Consider the following 17421-nt stretch of genomic DNA (forward strand, 5'->3'; position numbering starts at 1 on the left):
TCACTTGTAATGGCTGCTGCTGCTGACCTAATGGACTTTACTACTTCAGTTATGAAACTCACAGTTTTTACTTCAATAGCAGATAAGACTGTCCAAGGAAATAGTTCCAGCTCACCTGGAATTCTCTGAAAACACTGACTATGGTTTTCAAGATGATACTCAGTTTTATAAATGGAAACTCAGGTGATGTGAATACTCTGATCCATGGGTTGCAGTAATGAGCAAGTACCTGCACTATTTGAAGTTGTACATATCTGTGCTCTTTTAGATAGACGATCTCTTCAAACCTTTCTAATATTTAAAACTAAAGACCTACTAAAAGAAGGATTAAGCACTGCAGCATTGTCCATACTCTAAAGAGTTGTTATTGAGTTGAAATGGGAAATATGCCCAATAAGTAATTGTAATAAGCTGAATCATTATCAAAATGATTATCAATGTAACTGTGTTATAATGTATTTCTAAAATATTCCTAAGTGTTGCAAAGTATTAAAATGGCAAAGAATAATATTATACCTGAAAACTTCCAGTCAGGCTATCATAAAATGGAAGTGCAAGACCTGTAGTTTAGAAGAGAGTAAGTTTCCTCCTGGTAATTTATCTTGGATAACTGAAGGTATATTTCAGTTCCTGCTCCAGACCCTGTCACCTTTATTCATTATCAGAACAGGAATGAACATCCTCTATACTCAACACCTTCTTCATGTCCCCTTCTAGCCATCTATGGACACCAGGGACCCAAGGGCCTCTGCATCCCTGAGGAATCCTTATCTTATGCAATTACCCAGGACCCAAATAGGACCAATTTTTCAAAGCCCTGAGGTGAGAACAGTTGGTGGTCACTGATCATTCATTAATATACTTAGTGATAAGGTATAAATGAAGAGAAATCAGATGTACATTTATCCTTTGCCTGTTTATGAAATTCATAGTCTTTATGTGTAATCCAGCTTAGATCTCAATAGACTGGACTCAATCAATTTAAAAAGCACTGAAATAATTGTGAATGCTTTTTTGAGCTAGACTATCAATTTGTGGGAATGGGGTTGTTAAGATATTCTTTTGTTATTCTCTAAATTTTCTAAGCAGAAATAGCATGAATCCTCTTTCATTTCTTATTCTTATGGTGTATACAGATTTTTTTCATTTTTAGCATGAATAATGGCTTATTACAATTTTAAAAATAAACAGTTTTTAAACCTCTTTTAATACTTGATTTTAACTTCAACTCATTCCTGCTTGTGTGTGTGTGTGTGTGTGTGTGTGTGTGTGTGTGTGTGGTTTGTGTGTGTGTGTTGATTTTTCTCTGCTTCTTTTGACTTTAATGCATTCTTATTAGGTTCCTAATACAATTCCTTTTAGTTCTTGTTTCTTTTTCAATGTTTGCATTCTGTGACATTAATTCACTCCTAATTATGTTTGGTTTTCAAAATTTCATTAGTTGTCATTTTTATGGTTAAAAATTGTACATTTATAATTAGCCATCTGTTCTCAGTTTACATGATCCCAACCTTGTTGGCAACATCTAGAGTATAATAATCAGGAGTCAAGCAAAAATGGCTTCTTCTCTTCATCAAGCATTGTCAGGTTATTGTCTTTGATCACATCAATGTCATAGAGTATTCATATGGCCTGTTTGATCTGGTGCCTCTTGTCCTTGATGTCCATAATGAACACAACTATCTTGTTGTCCTCTATCTTCTTCATGGCTGACTCAGTATTTGATGATAGCATAGTGGTCATGATCATTTCTCCAGGTTGAAATTTTTTGATGATATTTGGGATGCCTCTGGAGTTTCAGGGTCTTGGGTCCCTGGAAGTTGGGTGACATGCAGATCTTTTTTTTTGTGGCTGAGGACACATTCAACACAGCCTTCTTAGCTTTTAATCCCTTTGCTTTGGCTTCAGCTTTAGGAGGGAGAGTAGCTTCCTTCTTCAAATTTGGCACCATCTTGGTGAAAAGAGTTTCTCCAGTTTTCTTTTTTTTAATGTATCAATTCAATGTATTTTTAAGTCTTAGATCATTAACATATTTATCATGGAGTAGTAAAGATGAACAAGGAACAGAATTAAATTATTTATATATTGGGTTATGTGATTGTGGTGGTTTGAATAGGTATACTTCCCTATTAATTCACGTGTTTGAATGCTTGGACCATAGAGAGTGACACTGTTAGGATTTGTTGCCTTGTTGGAGGAAGTATGTCACTGTAGATGCAGGATTCGAGGTCTTGTATATATGTTCAACCTTATGCCCCACTGTAGAAACTAGCCTCTTCCTGGTGAAATTCAGAAGCCAATCTTCTACTGGCTGCCTTTGGACCAAAATGAAGAATTGTTGGTTCTTCTAGCACACAGTCTGCTTGCATAATGTCATGCTTCCCACCATGATGATAATAGATTAATCCTCTTAATCTATAAGCCAGCCTAATTAAATTTGTGCTTTATAAAATTTTCCTTTATCATGGTATCTATACAATGGAATAAAACCCCAAGATAGTGATTAAGCTATTTGTAAGCAACATAACTAATTTTGCAAGAGATTTTGAAAAGGGAGTTAAAACTTCCAATGTAGAATGTCATAGAATAAAAATATGAAAGTACTTATTAAATATTGTCCAATCACTACATAGTTTGTTATTAACTTTTCAAAATATACCATATTCTCCCTTATGTAGGTGAATTCATGTCTCAAGAAATACATTAAAACAAAGACAGTAACAAAATTCTATAGCATGATATTTTCTTCTGCAATTGTCTGTGTATATGTAAGTTTCACTTATAAATTAGGCAAAATCAAGACTAACCACTAATAATGACAGTTATAAATACGAACCATGAATAAAGTCATCTGATTATGCTTTATTTCTATTTTTCAAAAAATATTTCACTGCCATACACCCACCTTTCTACTTTTGATCATGAGAACTATTCCATTGTCTAAGTATCAAGAAGTAAAATGAAGGACAGCAATGTGATATAGTTTTTTTTTATTTATTCCTTTCTCATTTTTTATTGGATATTTTCTTTATTTACATTTCAAACATTATTCCCCTTTAAAGGATTCCCCTCCAGAAGCCCTCCCCCATCATATCCCCTCCTTGCCTCCATGAGCATGTTCCCACACCCACCTGCCCACTCCTGCCTGTTTCCCTGCCCTGGCATCCCCCTAAAATGGGGCATTGAGCCGTCACAGGACCAAGGTCCTCTCCTCTCACTGATGCCTAACAAGGCCCATTCTCTGCTACATATCCGGCTGGAGACCACTTGGTGGTTTTGTACCTGGGAACTTGGGAGTGTCTGCTTGTTTGGCATTGTTGTTCTTATGGGATTGCAAGCCCCTTCAGCTCCTTCAATCCTTTCTCTAACTCCTTCAATGGGGACCCTGTTCTCAGTTCAATGGTTTGCTGCTAGCATTTGCCTCTTTATTGGTCATGCTCTGGCTGAACCTCTCAGGAGACAGCTATATCAGACTCCTGTCAGCATGAACTTCTTAGCTTTATTAATATTGTCTAGTTTGGTGGCGATAGATAGATAGATAGATAGATAGATAGATAGATAGATAGATAGATAGATAGATGAGCTGGATCTTCAGGTAGGGCAGGCTCTGAACCGCCATTCCTTCAGTCTCTGCTCCAAACTTGTCTCCATATCTACTCCTATGAATATTTTTACTCTCCCTTTTTTTTCACTTTTATTTTATTTTATTTTTTTTATTATTAACTTGAGTATTTCTTATATACATTTCGAGTGTTTTTCCCTTTCCCAGTTGTGATATAGTTTTAATCTACTCGTAAACTTCATTTGAAGATTTTTCCTGAAACTCCCTAAATGAGGCATTAGAGAACAGAGTTAAATTGGTTCTCAAGATGGCTGAATTTATATTTTCAAAATTATCTCCAGTTGACATCTCACAAAGGAAAAATTTCCATGCCTAGCCATAGATAGTGAACTCAAACCAAAACTAAAGATATTTTGGAGATTTTATTTTGATTGGGCATTCTTTTTTACCTTATTAGTATTTTGCTCACACCTTGAGTTTTGTGGTTTTGTGTTTTTATGTATCAGTATGTACTTCTCATACTAATTCTTTGCTTTTCCTTTTTCTACTTGCCTATTTGTTTTCCAATAGAGAAAGAAGACATATAGTTGAACAGGGTGGGAAGACCTGAGAGGATTAAAATGAAAATAATACTTCAAATGTATTATATGAAAAATAATTTCAATAAGAAGGTTAAGCACAATATGAAAAGCAAAACAAGACAATGATTTTTTTAGTTTTAGATTTCTTTTACATATGAATTTTAGAAGTACTCAATCAATATGTACAAATAATTCCTGTTGGAATTGTTTCTGGAAAAAATCATTGAACACTGCAGTGTTTTAGAAGATGACATGTTGGCACAATTTAATGTTACAGGCAGGGAAAATTGTATCAGGTAATGGTTAGTTACTCTCAACATTTGTGCCACTTTTGCATGCGTATATCATGTAGATGGGTTACTATTGTATATACAAGACTTTATAGATAAGTTAGTTTTTAACCTTTGTCCTACAGGACTGTACAGAATGACTTATAGTGCCATGAAAATATTCAGTAGGGTTAAAGAGTCTATTTACACACCCATCTGATTCTCTATAATATAACATGGTGTTGTTTTCAACAATAGGGCACTACAACCAGTTTGTGAGAAGCTTCCAGTGCCCTAAATATGTTACATCTGATCAAGCTATTGGCCAAAGGGGCACAGTGGAAACCTGTGAATAATCCAGGCTATTGCCACATCTATTGGTTGCACATTACAAATTGACACTACAGAAGTAAAGTCCTACAATTATTGTGCAAAAGTGTCAATATGCAGAGAAGAGCCCCAGTCCACCTCTATCGCCATCTGAAATAATTCTCTCAAGAAGGGTTACGGAACTTAATATTTGCATAAATGTTAGACAAATCTCCTATGACATCTTTCTCTGTAATCCTGATAGGTATCAATGCAAAAACTAAAAACTTATTCAGAAAGATGGAGGTGAGGTGCTTTCTAGTTCACCTAATGTAAGTGTATAACTGGTTTTGCTGTTGTAGTTAAAGTATGTTTGGGAACAGAAGATACACAGTTTTAAACAAACTCTGCCTAGTTCCCAAAGTATGTGCTACTATGCTGGAGAATGTCTGCTTCCTTAGTCAGTTCTTCACTTCTGTGACTAAATAGCTGAAGTAAATTATTTTTAAAAAGAGAAGGCTATTTTAATCATAGTTTCTGATGTTTGTCCATGGTCACTTGCACATTGACTTCATGGCAACCAGGAGGGGAAGCATGCCCTTCAAAAGTAAGCTTGTGGTGTACCTCCTCCAAACACGTGCTACATCTTAATTTTCCAATAACTCCATAGTGCTATCATATTGTGACACATCACTAGATGTATCTATTGACTGGGTCAGGTTTGTAAAGATACTGTCATGTCTTCAAAGCCCTCTGAACAATGCATTTGCTAGACCATCGTATTGAATTATACTGCCAGATATTATTTCCAAGTACAAAAAATAGATATTAGTGTAATATATAATAATCTAGTGATTGTAAGACCAATAAATGTATAAAATCTTAAGGGATGAAAAATTTGAGCATAAAACTATACAAAGTACCTCTACAGCATCTGAACCAGATGATGAGAGCCAAGTGCAACAGACACTGAATGGAGAAGTTAATGTGTCATCTATGGTTCTGTGGACAATGGTCTGAATATGATGGTGGGATGGGCTGTTAAGTTTCACCTAGAAAGGTAAGGAGCCATACAGCTGTAAGAGATATTCACCTGAAAATTAATTGAACAATTGAAGGGGTTATTTTTTCTTACTTATTAAAATAGAGAGTTGGCTCATATATAGCTGGTCTTTATTAACACACACACACACACACACATATATATACATATATACATATATATATATACATACATACATACATATATATACATATATATACATACATACATATATATATATAATGTCCTAGGGCCTGTGTACAGAAGGTTAAAGTATATTGCGGGTGGTAATTTGTTAATCATTCTAATTCATGTGCTTCTAATTGTAGTTTAATCCCACAAAATCTGATAGATTCTAGTTTGAATTAGTATACTTCTAATATATTTTAAATCATGCAGAGTACTGTGCTTATGTACTTTAGTTTTCGTCCAATGACACTTCATAAATATGTTGTAGCCATGAAAGAACCCTGCCAACTCCACATGGCATTAGTGACTATACATCTATCTATGAGTCCATATCAAACAGAGCCAGATATCATCAGGGCTGAATCACTCACAGTTTCAGAACTCTTAATTGTTCTAGAAATGTCATGACTAATTGATCTGTCTTTAGTGAGTTACTCCTGGGTCTGAACTCCTGAGAGCAGGTTCCCTTAAGTCCAGCTTTGAATATACTGGATCATATGAGCAGGGATCATACTCAGATTATGAACAAAGAGGAATTACTTCACAGTTCTGCAATTATTATTGGAATAATATCTCAGGCTGTAGTCTCAAAGTCACTGGAATACATTATAGGTGAGTTGAAAAGGATGGTCTAGTTTTCCTGGGTCATATGATAATTTTCAGTCTGGAGTTTTAGAGGTGAAATTTATCTCTTCAATATCTCTATCTTTCCAGTCTTCCTAAATTTCCATATGCGTGTTAACTACTATTTTCCAGATATATTTTAATGTTAATATTCACTAATTTCACTACACATTATATTCTTACCAGACCCTATCACCTCATTGTAACAACAACTCTGTAATCCACAGGTTTTGTGCTATAGTTCTTAGACTTTTTATTTTAAAATTATCTCAAGAGATTTCAAATATTTCGATTGATCTCACATCAGTAATGGAATTGCAATTTTCTGAAGAAACTACTGACCCATAAATTAAAAGATTGTTTATTCCATTTTCCACAATAACTCTTTCTCTGGGTGTGAATTACAATTGTAATATCTTAATTGGAGGATAATATCAACATTTGAATAAGTATCCTAGTGAGTTTTTACTCACATTAAATATTAGAGCCACCATCTTAAAAGATGCTTAGGTTTACTCTAGCCAGGAACCTTGGAGTCACATAGGTGTGGGAAATATGAAGCTTTTTATTTCATGTACCATTTGCATGCGAACATTTTCATCATGTGTGATTCCTAGTTACACACATCAGAAATATTATCTTCACAATTACATGAGAATCAAACTCCCTACAACATTCCCTCCCTTAATGTTGGCAGATAACTTTGAAATATAAAATTTGTTAATGAAGATGAGTTAAGCATTTTAAGGGGAAGATCTAAACAGTTGGTATTATTGTAAATCTTTATGTTTCATCTGCCTAATTTAATGTATAGTGTATATTTCAGAAATCCAAAGCAGCCATATTACATACACATATAAGTGTGCATACAGTTAGAAATTGATTATTATAAGACAGAAAGTGTAAAATAAGGTTAATTTTTAATAAATCAGCTCTCTGGAGTATGAACTGGACAATCTGAAAACTGTATGGGGATTGTTGTCCAGGGCAGACCTGAAAACTACAGGCCTGAAACTCAATGCACTCAGCAGTCTTTTCTTCCTTGGGAGATTGCAGATTATTCATCATTGCCTTCAGTTGGGTATATGAAATCATCACACTATTCCAGGCAATTTGATTCACTTAAAGTGTACTGAGGTAAATAATAACTCAATTGCAAAGTGTGTACAAAACTGATAGAAGGAAAAAGCTGAGTTGGCAAAGTAAATAAGCAAGCACTTGATACATTCTTATTGGAGAAGGAGCCCACATATGACCAGCATAGAAATATTCCTGCACTTACTAAAATTACTACAATATTTTTCTTAGAATACTGCTATCAATGATATCACAATAAATGAAGTATAAAGATGTACAGAGAATCATTTCATTTGGTAACATGAAGAAGTATCAAAAATAAAGTTCTATGGTATTATCCATGTGTGCAATATTATAACTAGAACTAAAGGACTTATCCTGGAAATTTTGGCAGGGACAAATTCAAATTAACAATGGTAGATATTCTAATTTATAGAACACTTGTGTCTTTGAACACAACATGAATGTACTTCTTAGTGCAAAAGGCACCTAATTAGATTTATGTTATATTGGATATATGCACTCAACAAGCAGGATGTCTGTGATGCAGGTTCAAGACATCCCTTCCAGAATGTGGTTTCTAATCTGCTTGAAGTTAGTTATTAGAAGATAATTGAATCATTGAGTGCTGTGGGGTGAGTTCCAGACAGAGTGAGAAAATGGTAGAAGGTCTCGTGTTCTCTAGATGGACTTGGGAGACTTATTATAGAAAGCCACATGTACTGTACCTAAAGGATAAATGATAAGCCAGGTGAGTTGAAGCAACAAGAAAAAAATTGCCAGACAGATGAAATACCAGGTGTGAAAGGCAAAGCACTGGAAGGTATACACTAAAGACTAGAATAGGTGGAGAATAGAATACAAGAGTATTTATATGAACAAAAGTGACCGTGGCAGTAGGCTAAACTTAGTCAAGTGTTCCCCTGAAGTAAATTTAGATTTATCATCTAAGCACTGAGACTCTAATAAAAAATCATTAGCAAGGAAGCATGGCTGGATTTTAACTTTACATATAAATAGCAAATGATGCTTCTTGAGAAAAGTATGGAGTTTCAGAGTCAGGGAGAATATTTGAGAGATGGTTTAAAGAGTTGAAATGAGATAATGCTATTGTCTATTTTAGTAATAATTTGTATAAAGATGAACATCAACTTCATAATATATAACATTTACTAATGGGGTATATAAAATGAATGAATGAAATATAACACACAGTCTTCAGCTTTGAACACAGATTAGTTTGAATGATATGAAAAAGTGAAAGAGGATGGGAAAGAGAAGGAAGAGACTGAAGGTGGCAGTTTTTTTAATCTGCTCTCTTTATAAGTTCTGCTCTACATTCTATGGAAAAATCATTCATCCTTGGATAAGAGTAGAGTTCTCTTGGATAAGATAGAAATCCAAACTGAATCTTAAGTTGTTATCTAAGCCATTAAAGTACAGGACATTTTCAGATCTGTAGACAAACATAATATAAGACAGCCTTCACTGAGGCAAAGGGATTGTTGAGATACAAGAAACTGACCGAGCTGAACAAAATTCATAATCACTGAGACCACATAACCAATTGCCAAGTAAAAGAAAAGCAAATGCATTTTGTACCTCAGAGAAGAGTAGGTCATAAAAGATGGAATAATAAAACATGAAAGAGAAACCAAAGAATTAAGTTACTTATGTATCGGTATTCTAGCTATTTGAAATAGAGATAATGTTATGAATGTGAAATCATTATAGAGCACTTGACTTACATATATGTTTATTTTTATGCTACTTTTAGAGGTGACCTACTATTGTCCTTACAGATATTACAGGAAGATAATGCCAGGACACAACAAGACTGTCATCTCTGAGTTCCTCCTCCTGGGTCTGCCCATTGCCTCTGAGCACCAGCACTTGTTCTATGCCCTGTTCCTGGCCATGTACCTCACCACTGTCCTGGGGAACCTGATCATCATCATCCTAATTTGTCTGGACTCCCATCTCCATACACCCCTATATTTGTTTCTCAGCAACTTGTCATTCACTGACCTCTGCTTTTCCTCTGTCACAATGCCAAAGTTGCTGCTGAACATGCAGAGTCAAGTACCACTCATCCCCTATGCAGGATGCCTGACACAAGTGTACTTTTTTCTGCTTTTTGCAGCCCTTGAGAACTTCCTACTTGTTGCAATGGCCTATGACCGCTATGTGGCCATCTGCTTCCCTCTTCATTATACCAGAATCATGAGCCCCAAGCTCTGTCTGAGTCTGGTGTTGCTATCCTGGGTGCTGACAACATTGTATGCTATGTTGCACACTTTGCTCTTGACTAGGTTGTCTTTCTGTGAAAACAGGGTGATTCCCCATTTTTTCTGTGATCTGTCTGCTCTCCTGAAGCTGGCCTGTTCTGATATTCGCATTAATGAATTGATGATAGTGATCATAGGAGGAATTGTTGTTATACTTCCATTTCTACTCATCATAGTGTCTTATGCATGCATCATCTCCTCCATCCTCAAGGTCCCTTCAACTCGAGGCATCCACAAGCTCTTCTCCACTTGTGGTTCTCACCTGTCTGTAGTGTCATTGTTCTATGGGACAATTATTGGCCTCTACTTAGGTCCCTCTGCTAATGACTCTATTCTTAAGGACACTATCATGTCTATGATGTACACAGTGGTGACTCCCATGTTGAATCCTTTCATTTATAGTCTGAGGAATAGAGATATGAAGAAAGCCCTAAAAAGAGTGCTTCGAAAGAAATCTCTCCTCTAACGATGATAACCAGCTTTCAGATTTTTATACCATAATCATTTTATATATCATAATATATTTATTATACTAGTTTTACCTGATTTTTCCTCACTTTAGCCTATTCTTTTAAATGAGCAGTCTATATAATTATTTAATATGCAAAATGTGCATTAACTAGGGACCTCACTGTGCCTTCATGTCCATTTCATTCCAGAAAACTACTTACAAAGAATTTACAGTTAGAATTTCTCTTTCTTCAAGAACACAGCAATATGATAGTGATATACTTTCAGTCTAATCCCAGGTGCAGTGTATAGGCCTGCTTTATATTGTTCACTTCTCTAGCAGAAGTATGATTTTTACTATCTGCAGATAATTCTTCAAATGGAATACTGTGGTCTCTTGGGGGGGAATAAAAATATTAGAGCCCTGAGAAGAAATACAGCTGCTGCTGCTCTTGCTGCTACTTTTTTTGCTGCTACGGCTACTGTTTTTGTTGTTCCTTATTGCTAATATTGGTTTTGCTGCTTGCTGCTTGCACATAACCTTTAGTGAAGATCAAAATGGTCACTTGGAACTAGATGCCCCTAAACAGCAGGAAGTAGTTTAAAAAATACAATACCCCATTTATCTTTTTGCCTTATTTCTCTCCTACTTAGTGTTGCAGAGTTAGAAGGGATAAGGATAGAGAACAGTGATAGAAATAAAAGCCTATAAAGTAGCAAAAAATATGGCAACAAGAACTCTTTTGCTATATTTTTCTAAATGATTATCTATATTCAATACATCATTAAAATGCATCCTGTGATCTTATCTTTGTTTTCAGTTGTTTGCTTTGTCTGTGGCATCACTTTTATAATATGCTTCGTAACCTGATTTTAGTATTCAGCAACATGAAAATCAAATCCTCCCATATACATGATGACTCCCAATTTTCTATCCTATAGAAAACTTCCCTCAAGTTGGTATCTAAATGTTCTCCTCATAATAATTTATTTTCATGTCTATATAATCTTTTCTGAGATGTCCTTGACTTAAGTCAATTTTTGTAATACTGTCATTACATCATTATATTTAGTATTTTCCTAGAAATTATCTTATGCCCACAGGCTGTAATTTTTTTGCACTAATGAGTTGAGGAGCTAGAGGCAAATGGTTCAATTTTTAAGGCTGCTAATCTTGTGTTTATTTGTACATTTACAATGATTATACAGTTACTTTTTATTTTTTCCTACTTCTTAAAGAGGAGATTCACTATCATCTTTAAACTCTTAGCATCAGGATGTTATGGTCAGGCTTCCATTTATGTTTGATTCATTTCTTTTGCTGCTTCTTTTTTTCTATTAGGCCCTATATATCCATGAATATCTTTGAGCTTCCTCCAGAGCTCCGTGATACTCTTCTTGTCTGCCCAGAAGATAGCTACAGGTAGAGTCCTACAGCAATTAAATTCAGTGAGGAAACTTGAACTCTTTTTTTGCTTTCCAAGTTTGACCTTTGCCTTTTATACTTTCTCAATTTATGATGTCACTTCCTATCCAGTTGTCTGAGCAACCATATCTGTACCTAGATAAACTTTTTATGGAAGTTTGCCTCAGACATGGAAATAAGCACAATAACAGAAATGTAACTAATTTGTGAGTTGTATCAGAGTGAGGTGTGAGTTTGAAGAACTGGACCATGTTGTTTTTGATTGAGTGATTGATTGATTTTGTTAATTTTTAAAAATGTGGAAGAATTTGTAACTTTCAGACTTGAAAAGTGTTTAAATGCTATGATTAGAGCTTAAAGGAACATTTTAGTAGGAGCTTGGAAGAAAAATCACAATGAGAGCAATTCAGACTATGAACCACAAATTTCAGAAGGAAGCAACTTTAAAATTGGTTACACGGGCCAATTTTGTGGTGTTTTAGCAGAGAATGTGGCTCACTTTGGCACTTGTTTTAGAAACCTGGATGAGGGGAAGTATTTAATTTGATAGACACTCTCAAAGAGAAAATTTCAATAATACATGATTTTGAATTTGTGGAATGATTACTATCAATAACACTTATGTAGCGGCTACATGGAAAAGAGCAATTTGGGCAAAAATAAACATTATGTTCAGCTTGGAGTGAGAAGAAGCTTTACAAAGCTTAATATTATAGCCAAAGTGTGTGCTGGAAAAGAGACTATGGTTGTTAAAGAGATTATTAGCACAATTAAGAAGAGGCCTGTTCACTTGAAAACAAAACTAAACTTGGGCATATCAGGAAGTGTCAGTTGCATGACTAGTTGGTCATGAGAATGTTTGCATGTCCGGCATTTGCATTCAGGTATTACAGGGTCAGTTAACTCATACATATCCCACTTATCATGAGCTCCTTCAAATTGGATCCAAGTTTTAAAGTCATGCTTAGGACTTCACCAGTGAATGATATGACACATTTACAATAGATGAGCTGTTGATCAAATCTCCATGACTCTGATTTATTTTTGCATCTCTGTACAATAAAGCTATCTCATAAGAAGTATGCACTGATCCCCTCAAATTTGACTAGACTATAGCTCAGAGTTTACTTTGAGGAGGTAGCTTGTTAACAGGGAAAGCACTCATTTATTGCAGTCATGAAAAAAGCCTTAGGCATTTAGATATTTTTCCTATGATAGAAAAGACTCAACCATCATTGGACATTATAGAATCCCAAGAATGTCAAAATGAATTATCAGCTAGCAGATTCTTTACCAGACTCCAAAGAGTTGATTATAATGTCTAAAAATGTTTTTTTCATTTTCTCACTTAAAATAAATTAAATATTATGGGTGAAACAAACCACCCATTTGCCTCTGGCCTTTTAGAAAAAATGTTTTGTTGAAATACTGTATATAGGCTCAGTCTGAATTTGTATGGGATAAACTTTAGTGTATTTATAAATGATGAACTTGGAAACTAAACTTTTTGTTTGTGATTTTCTAAAAAAGAAGAAGAGAAGGAGAAGAAGGAGGAGGAAGAGGAGGGAGGAAAAGGAGAAGGAAGAGGAGGGGGAGAAGGAGAAGTGGGAGGAGGATAAGGAGGAGTAGGAAGAGGAGGAGTAAGAGAAGCAGGAGCAGGAGGAGGAGGCCTGTCTGAACAGGACAAAACCATGGCAAGACTGAGCCCAGTTAACCTTCCAACTTGTAAAAAAGGGCATAAGGGCAACTTAAAGAGGCATACAAGAAGCCTACAGAACTCCAAATAGATTGGACCAGAAAGGAAACTCCTCCCATCACATAAGAGTCAAAACACCAAATGTGCAAAACAAAGAAAGACTATTAAAAGCAGTAAGGGAAAAAGGTCAAGTAACATATAAAGACAGACCTATCAGAATTACAGCAGACTTCTCACCAGAGATTTTGAAAGTCATAAGATCCTGCACAGATGTCATACAGACCCAAGAGAACACTAATGGCAGGCCAGGATACTGTATCCAGTAAAACTCTCAATTAACATAGATGGAGAAACCAAGATATTCAATGACAAAACCTAATTTACACAAACCCAGTCCTAAAAAGAATAATAGATGGAAAACTCCAACACAAGGAGGGAAACTACACCCTATAAAAAGCAAAAAAGTTATTTTCTTGCAACAAACCCAAAATAAGAGAGTCACATAAACATAATTCCACCTTCTAACAACAAAAATGACAGGAGGCAACAATCACTATTGCTTAATATCTCTTAACATCAATGGACTCAATTCCTCAATAAAAAGATATAGACTAACAGGCTGGATACAGAAAGAAGACCGAGCACTTTGCAGCATACAGGAAACACACCTCAGTGTCAAAGACAGACACTACCTCAGAGTAAAAGGCTGGAAAACAATTTTCCAAGCAAACGGTTCCAAGAAACAAGCTGGAGTAGCCATTCTAATAGTAAATAACTGACTTTCAACCAAAACTCATCAAAAGAGATAAGGAAGGACATTTTATATTCATCAAAGGGAAAAAAACACAAAGATAAACTCTCAATCCTGAATATCTATGCTCCAAATGCAAGGGCACCTACATAGACAAAAGAAACCTTACTAAAGCTCAAATCACATATTGTACCTCAGACGATAATAGTGGGAGACTCCAACACCCTACTCCAATCAATGAACAGATCATGGAAACAGAAACTAAACAGAGACATAGAGAAACTAACAGAAGTTATGAATCAAGTGGCCATTTCCTCAATGTAGGGAATGCCAAGGCATTGAGGTGTGAGTGGGTGGGTGAGAGTGGGAGCATCCTCATAGAAGCAGGGGAAGGGGGAAGGGAATACAGGAGAGGGTTGGAAAGGGGATAACATTTGAAATGTAAATACATAAAATATCCAAGATAATTTTTAGAAAAATAGGCTTGGCACTGTATAATATCTTTTATTTCAATTAGGTGAGTTCCTATAATCTGGAGAGCAGTTGATCTTTTATCATCATTGCTTCTTCAAAAACTGGCTTGGTGAGAGCATTACTAAGTGGTGGAAATTTCCATTTATTACATGGTCTCTTCCTCTTTTTGAATTTTAAATTTGAAGACAAGGTTGCATAAGCTAACCTGTAGATCCTTTCCCTGTTGCCACTTGTGGGTTAAAACTGAGAAGTAGGGGCTGGAAAGATGGCTCAGTGGTTAAGAGCACTGACTACTCTTCCAGAGGTCCTGAGTTCGATTCCCAGCAACCACACAGTGACTCACAACCATCTGTAATGAGATCTGATGCCCTCTTCTGATGTGTCTGAAGACAGCTACAGTATATGCATATACATAAAATAAATAAATCTTTAAAAAGAAAAAAAGAGGCAATGCTCTATCCTAATCTTAAAGTTTAAGTTGATAGTTCCAGTTATGCAGCACTGTTATTAAATACATGGGAGATTTGAGTATGAACAGTTCACAGATAATCCAATAGTTTCAGGGAGATACTAAGGTTAGGCAACAAATGAAATGTAGTCTCTGAGAGGACAAGAGACTGTTGTGAAACTGAAACCTGGATTTTAGCAAGTACCCAATATGTTGAAGATAGCTTAGTAAGTAAAACAGCCAAAGGAGAGCTTTAGACTGTAAGCATAAAATATTTAGAGGCAGAACCATTACAAAGAAAAATATGGATATTCATGAGGCATTATGAGCTTCAATATTTTTCTTTCCATTATCATAGGGAAGCAAATTAAATTGAAAGGTGCCTGGTTAATAATCAATTTCAAATATTACGATAAAAATTAAAAAGTGACATTATTATATAAAATAATTATCCCAGATTTGTTCAGGGTCAACACTACTCGCAAAGGAAACATGAATTGGAAAAGGATTAAAAGAGCTAAGAGAATAAAATATTTCAAAATAGATATGGGAAAACATTAGAAAGAAGTTGGGAGGTGAAGACTTTTCATTCGTATTGAATGTAATAAATACATTACTTAAATGATTTTAACTAAAACATCAATAAACATGGAAGGCAGGGTAAAATGATAATAATTTACAGTAACTTAAAAGGAACAGAGATCATACTAGACAGTACCTCACCCACTGTGTATTTCCAGGGTTCTTTATGCAAAGTAAAGAGGAAGTAGTAGACAGATATCAAAGACAATCTTTCTTACTTTGACTACTCCACCAAAACTCATCTCTTTTATGTATTTTACAGTCTTTTAGTATACTCATCCTTGTAGGTTTATGGTGAGGAACAAAATCTAATATAAAATGCTAATATCAATACATTCATTGCAAAATAATTAGGTTAAATTCCAAGTGCTGCCATTACAGAGTGATTTTCATACTACAGATAACTCTTATTAGGGCCCTCTTCATATCTCTATTCCTTAGGCTGTAGATGAAGGGATTCAGCATGGGGGTCACCACAGTGTACATCATGGCCATGACCATCTCTTTTACAGTGGAATTATTACCTGCTGGACATAAGTAGAGACCAATAATTGTCCCATAGAACAGTGATACTACAGACAGATGGGAACCACAGGTAGAGAAGACCTTGCAGATGCCTTGGGTAGATGGAACCTTAAGAATAGAGGATATGATCCTTGCATAGGACATAACAATGAGGAAGAATGGAATAATAATGAGGAGTGTACTCATGATAAATATCATCAACTCATTAATATAAGTGTCTGAGCAGGCCAGCTTTAGGAGAACAAATAGGTCACAGAAGAAGTTGAGGACCACATTGTTCTCACAAAAAGACAATCTTGCTGCAAGCAGTGTGTGCATCATGGCATGGGATGTCGTCAGCATCCACAATAACAGCACTAGACAAGTACAGAGCTTGGGGCTCATGATGCTGGTGTAATGCAGAGGGAAGCAGATGGCCACATAGCGGTCATAGGCCATGGCCACAAGAAGGAAACTCTCCATATCTCCAAAAACCATAAAGAAGTATGTTTGTGCCAGGCAGCCTCCATAGGGAATGGATGTGTCCTGGCTCCTCATGTTCTGCAGCAGCTTGGGCATTGTGACAGAGGAAAAACATAGATCAGAGAAAGACAAATTGCTGAGAAACAAATACATAGGTGTGTGGAGCTGGGAGTCCAGTTGAACAAGTACAATGATTAGCAAGTTTCCCAAGATGGTGGTGAGGTACATGACCAGGAACAAGGCATAGAACAGGTGCTGATGTTCTTCAGGGATGGGCAGTCCCAGGAGAAGGAATTGGGTGATGAAAGTTTGATTGTTCATTATTTTTATTCTTCTCCGGTATCCAGATGAGAAAATATTAGTATCTCTTAAATTTTAAAATAAATATATAAGACATATATTCTAAAAAAAACAATAAAAAGTCATCATAGTGATTATAATCTCAAAAATCCTAATGTCTGTAAACAATAAAAATGATTAATGATTTTTCTCAACTTATCTTCAATAGCTTTCACTCATTGCTTTATAGAAAGTTCTATGCTATTTCTTCTAAGATGCTAATGCTTTTCTCTCCCACTTCCTGCTCATACTGGGTAACTAGTTTGTTCATTTGTAATTTGTTGGATGTTATTTTGTATGTAGAAGTTATGAAACAACTTGTATTAA

General features: G+C 35.5%; 1 protein-coding gene and 1 pseudogene across 1 annotated transcript; one reads left to right on the forward strand and one right to left on the reverse strand.

The window, feature by feature from the left end:
* Or1e30-ps1 (olfactory receptor family 1 subfamily E member 30, pseudogene 1) lies at window positions 9472-10108 on the forward strand (annotated as a pseudogene).
* A 6035-nt stretch (window positions 10109-16143) lies between these two features.
* Or1e31 (olfactory receptor family 1 subfamily E member 30) lies at window positions 16144-17076 on the reverse strand. The gene is given in 1 exon segment (NM_001000716.1): window positions 16144-17076. A coding segment is annotated over 1 exon segment (933 nt).
* Window positions 17077-17421: the final 345 nt, after the last annotated feature.

Source organism: Rattus norvegicus, chromosome 10 (genome assembly GCF_021556685.1).
Source record: "Rattus norvegicus strain SHRSP/BbbUtx chromosome 10, alternate assembly SHRSP_T2T, whole genome shotgun sequence".
In the NCBI taxonomy this organism is placed as follows: Eukaryota; Metazoa; Chordata; class Mammalia; order Rodentia; family Muridae; genus Rattus; species Rattus norvegicus.